We start from the raw sequence: 5608 nt of genomic DNA, 5'->3' as shown, positions 1-5608 counted from the left end.
TGGTCCGGCAATGACCTCAGCCAGCTCCCTAGGAAGTTTCCTAGGAAGACAATTTCAAAACAGAGGCACATGCAATAAACTGCATTAAAACAGCTCTAGTTACAGTACAGAGGTTATCTAAAAGCTCTGGGTTCTGTAGCATCCAGCCACCTGAGTGATATTCCTATCTACGGTACTCTACCGTATTCCTGTTTGATAAAACAATCCTGCACTGCTGCATGTGGCAATTACTATCCTGAACCATGATGCTTTCCGAACATCATCACCATCGCTGCAGTAAGGTTTCACCATGTCATCAATTTGCTGCAAAAACAAAAAGGTATTTTGTAAAACAGAATGCCACCCAAAACCTAAACGTTTTAATTTGAATAAAAAAAACCCACTGAAAACTATTTTAGAAGATGATCAAAACATTTCGATTTAGACCTGCTCATACACTGAAATGAATTCTTCATTAATTTGCCTAAACAAAGTAGTACATATACCCTTTAGTGTAAGGATAAAAATTGAACATATGGTTTTTTCTTATACATAAATATAAAATGCATGCGTACTGTATAAAGAAGTCACTTGTACTTGCTTACTTTTCTGTGTAAGTAGTCTTAAATTTGGAGACAAAGGCTTGACTTCAGTAACAGATTTTAGGATTGCTTTGTAAATCAAAGGATTTTACCGCATTAAAAATCCCCCCGATAGGTATGTGCTGCTTGTGGAATTAAGCACTGCAGGAAAGAGGTTAAGATTCTACACTCATACAATCAAATTAAGGACTATGATCAACATTTTCCAGCTAATCTTTTGGAAAAGCTGAAGTAATGTTTGTACTTTGGATTCTAAAGAAGCCTAACTAGCCTAACAATCACTGACAGTTATGCTACTAAATCAGTATTTTAAGATCAAAATATTTACCTCTTCTGACCTGAAGCTAGCATTAACTCGGACCATAGCTCCCGGTCTTAACAGATTGCTTTGATGCAGCCGTAAGCAAATCAGATCTGTTGCAGCATTTGATGGCGCACAAACCAAAATTCGACTACCTGGTAGAGTATAATGTATCTACATTAAAGATGAACATGAAAAAAAAAAAAAAGGTTATTTAGTGAAGTAGCAATAGCTCCGACATGCCAGTTTCATTTCACTGAATCCAGAAGAGTTTTGCATACATGTTATATTCATCCATCCTTTTGCAGTTCAACAGCACTAGTCTTGACAGTCATGAATAAGTGCTCTGAAACCAAGTGTACCAACAGCAGAATTAAGTGATGGTTATCATATTAATGTATACCTGTGCTTCATGAATATATGCACTATTGGAATCACAAGTTAGATACTATTCACTAAAGCTTTAAAGACAAAGACAAGAAGACTTGAAAGCCAGCCATTCAGGAATTCTGTTACATCTACAAAGACCTTTCCTCTTTCACGGAGCTATAGAAAAAGATATTAAAAAAACTATTTCAAAAATTCCTTGGGGAAAAAAAAATATGATAGTATTTACAGTATTACTGTAAGCATTTCAACACTGGAGATTACTGATTTTGTCATCTACCATTACCTGTAAAATAGCTTCAATTACTGTTAATGTTTTTCCAGTTCCTGGTGGTCCAAAGAGAATATACGGTGTTGGACGACATTCGCCACTCAATATCCTTTTCACTGCCAGTTTCTGTTGCTCATTCAGCATAGGATTGAAAAATTCACCAGCTCTCTGTTTAAGTGTCACAGCTTCACCACCTATAATCAAGGTAAGTATATATCAAACTTCACACAAGTATTTCTAACATATGTACATTAAAGCAAGTCCAATTCGTATTAGGTTTCAAAAAATTTTCATTTTCCTTATGTGGCAGCAACTAATGAATTTTTCAAAAATTCTGATTTCATAGAATAGCATGCAGAAAAGCCACCATTAATGTTTCAGAAGTGTATTGGATCTTTAACAAAATTGAAGGCCAGAGAAAGAGTATGATTATGCAACCCAACAATCTGTAAAATCTTTATTCACTAATTTTAGCAACAAGTTCACATTTTTTGCCCCAGAACAGGAAAATTTCAGTAACTTTAAGTAACTGATACTTCAGGGATTGTACCAACACTAGATGACCAGTAGTAAGTCATGACTACTGAAATTTTTTTCTTAATCCTGTCCGAGTTAGTCTAGCTTTAGCTTTCCACAGCAGAATCTTGTTGAGCCTTGGACAGAAGTGCATTCCAGGTAATCCATTCCATATTTCTTTAGGCAATCTATTGCTACAAAGTGATAAATTCACCCTCTTTGGCAATTAAGTACACTGATATTTAAAGTCACACTTTCCAGCAAAGCATAGGAATGATTAGGGCTTTCTGAAAACTTTTCCAAAGTTCTAGCATCTTTGGCAAATTAGCTAACCCAAGGATGAGACTCAGAATCCCAGTAACAAATTGAAAACTTTGAACATGATCAAAAATTTTCCAGTAAAGAACTGGAAAATGGTAATTTATTGAATACAAAATATATCACTAGATGTTTGTTGTCTCCTCCTTGGTAGTGTTCAAGGCCAGGTTGGATGGGCCTTTGAGTAACCTGGTCTAGTGGGAGGTGTCCCTGCCCATGGCAGGGGGCTGGGCTGGACGATCTTTAAGGTCTCTTCCAACACAAACCATTCTATGATTCTATGATTCTATGAACTGGAGATGTTTAAGTAATCCACAGAAAGACTCCAATGAAGCTTCCTGCTAGTATTGGTCTAGAATTTGTCTTTAAAAGACAGAGCATGAGGACATCTAAAAGGTATCTTACTCAGCCCTGGTTTACTGAAGTGACTGGAATCCTGAACTGCCTACACTTGAATATAAAGTATTGAAGTATACCGAGTTGGCTTGTTTGCGCAGTTACTCTCATCACATCTGTTACATTTATCTCCCTTGATGCGATGCGTTTTGCCTGTTTGTTCTGCAGTTTTTTGACCTGAAAGTAGCAAGTGAAGATAAGTGCACTTATAACTTTAAGATTACAGGCTTATATTTACTAACACTTTTAAGGTTGCTAGGTTTTATTTTTTCCCATTAAATAGCATTATCCCATTAAATAGAATATCTACTGTGAAGACAGAAAGATAAGAGTATTAGAAGAAGGTGCTAGGAATTCCCACCTTAAATTTAAGATTTCTAAAAGTTTGGCTTATGTTAACATTAAACTTTTTTTTCCACAGATACTTTGCAGGCTCAGACAAGGATTTTGAAGCCATGGCTGAGTAACTTGTTTCCTTCCTTAAAAGCTAACATTCACATTTCACACCACTAGACAAGGTCATACCTCCTTCACACTGCAGCAAGAGAAAACTGCTTGTAGGGAACGCAGTGTTTGCAAGGTTCTAGACCAGATGCCTCAATCATCTTAATAGTACTGATCCTTATCCAGTGAAGTGAGAGTGTTAGAGGTTGATTACTCCCTCTTGTACAGGACAGAGGTATCATCCAGAATTACTTGCTGCTTCCCTAGAGCCATGATGTCATGGAGAGACTGCAAGGCTCATCTAGACCTTCTGACTACTTCCCTTTGCTGCTTACCCATGTGGGTACTAATGACACTGAATAGATCAAGGGGAGGATCATATAGCACTGGGGAAAGCATGAGAGGCCCAGGTGATGTTCTCTACCATCCTTCTACTCAAACAGAAAGGCACCAGCAGAAGCAGGTGTCTTGCAGAACAATAACCATCTGTGCTGCTTTCACCAGCACAGCTCTGGGTCTGAAGAGGTGAAGAGGCAGTCTACTAGTCCATGATTGCTTTAAATCAGACTACAAAAAAAATGAGAGACAAAACTCTTCTTTATAGTACCATATGATATAATAAGGTTCCATGTCCACAAGCTGCAGGTGGAAGATTCATGCTGGGAATGAGGAAAAAGGTTTGAGTGAAAAGGTGGTGAAGCACAGGTTATGCAGAGGCTGTGGAACCCCTGGACAAAAATTAAGAAACACCTCCCACCCACCCCATCCAAGCTGACTTGATTTAGGTTGGTAGCAGCCCTGCTTTGAATAGGAAGGAGGACTAGATAACCTTCTGAAGTCCTTTGTAAGAAAGATTTCTACATTTTCTTAATGTAATTTAACTAGCAGTTTAGAAGCCTGGGCAAATCTACTCACAATAGGATGATTACCTTCTATCATAAAATTATTTGCTGCCACAGTGACAAGACTTAAGTATTTACTCAACAGTGGCTATGAAAACTAGTCTAAGGCAAATCTGACAATTTCAGTTATGATCATACAGTTTTTAAATAAGTATTAATTCAGCATTTTAAGGAACATCTACAGAATAGGTACCTTACTTTCCTGCTGGGAATGTTGTTCAAGGCCATCATCAACACCACAATACTCAGTAGTATTCTGGGTCTTGACAGCTTGTGGTGATTGTAAGATCAGCCTCTCCGGAAACAACACTTCAAATTTAGCACAGAAAGAAATTAGAGAAATTTGAAATACACAGAAACACTTTGTACGTTTCACTGATTAACATACTGCTGATATATCAGCTTGCTCTAGTTGCCAAAACTGGTTTATCAGAACTAATGCAAAAGTGGTAACAACCTATGTGAAGTTCACAGGGATCGTTCCAGTCAACCATAAAACATTTCAACAGGAAATCAGTGTTCTTTAATAAGTTCTGAGGTAACACAAAACACTTCAATTTCCCTTGCTATTACGATAACCGTATCATTTCTACAGTTCTTATTGGCTCAAGCCGTTCACAAAAGTTTGCTTCCACTCCTCTCCCCTGTGATGGCCAACAGATGAAATTGTTATGATGATAACTACTCTATATTCAGAGTTGTTTAAAAAAAATAAAAATACAGAAAACCCTTCATTCGTCTCAGTATGTTCTGATGTGAAAGCAATATAAAACACAAGACTCCCCACAAACAAACTCCTCTAGATAGCTTAAGCCAACTGAAGTGTACCTTTTTCACCTAGGTAGAGAGCTTGCTCAACTGCCAAGTGGCATCGCCTGTTAGTAACCCTGTTACCAGAACACAAATTTGCAGATTAAAGTAAAAGCTTACACTTCCATACGCCATAATAGCATACACCTACAAAGTATCTGGTCGTTATTATTATGCACCACTGCCTATAAAAATAGGAGTTTTATATAAAAGCACTTTTTTTTTTTAAAAGAAGCATCTGTAAAGAAATACGCTGCAGAAGTACCAATCAACAGCTTTTCTATGAATAACATTGATACACACATTCTCTAGGTCTTCAGTGAGACAAAGATGGCCTGGTGGTCCAGACTTAGATAGTTTAACAAAAAAGTTCTCTGTAAAGCTGATTTTACAGAGAAGATTAAGCAACACTTTACATACAATAACATCCCATCAATAAAACAAAAGTATTAAGGATGGTTGGTTAACATCAGCCATTTCTTTTTCAATATGGTCTTGCAGCCATATTTTTTCCCTTAAGAAAAAAAGGAAAAAAGCTCCAAACAAAAACATCCCACCTCATTCCCCCCATTTCATGGCCCAACATTGGTGCAATCATTTAGAGAGGCTTAAAACAAGAATTCTTTGTACATTGTGACTACAGTTGCAGTCTTGCATGTATTGGCAAAGGTGTGCTGAGGGA

The 5608-nt window shown here is 37.3% G+C and overlaps 1 protein-coding gene across 1 annotated transcript in view; it reads right to left on the bottom strand.

The window, feature by feature from the left end:
- Positions 1-177: 177 nt before the first annotated feature.
- Positions 178-5608, bottom strand: part of LOC104544485 (putative helicase Mov10l1) — a 23164-nt gene continuing 17733 nt past the window's right edge. Inside the window, exons 14-19 of the mRNA XM_010189374.1 lie at positions 4945-5003; positions 4310-4425; positions 2917-2947; positions 1556-1734; positions 910-1056; positions 178-303 (exon numbers count right to left, since the gene is read on the bottom strand). Of these exons, the coding sequence (XP_010187676.1) occupies positions 178-303; positions 910-1056; positions 1556-1734; positions 2917-2947; positions 4310-4425; positions 4945-5003 (658 nt within the window). The remainder of the gene's footprint in view (positions 304-909; positions 1057-1555; positions 1735-2916; positions 2948-4309; positions 4426-4944; positions 5004-5608) is intronic.

The sequence above is a fragment of the Mesitornis unicolor genome, unplaced genomic scaffold (genome assembly GCF_000695765.1).
Source record: "Mesitornis unicolor isolate BGI_N332 unplaced genomic scaffold, ASM69576v1 scaffold42907, whole genome shotgun sequence".
Taxonomy (NCBI): Eukaryota; Metazoa; Chordata; class Aves; order Mesitornithiformes; family Mesitornithidae; genus Mesitornis; species Mesitornis unicolor.
Note: the sequence above shows the minus strand (reverse complement) of the source record. Positions and strands in the feature narration are given on the sequence as shown.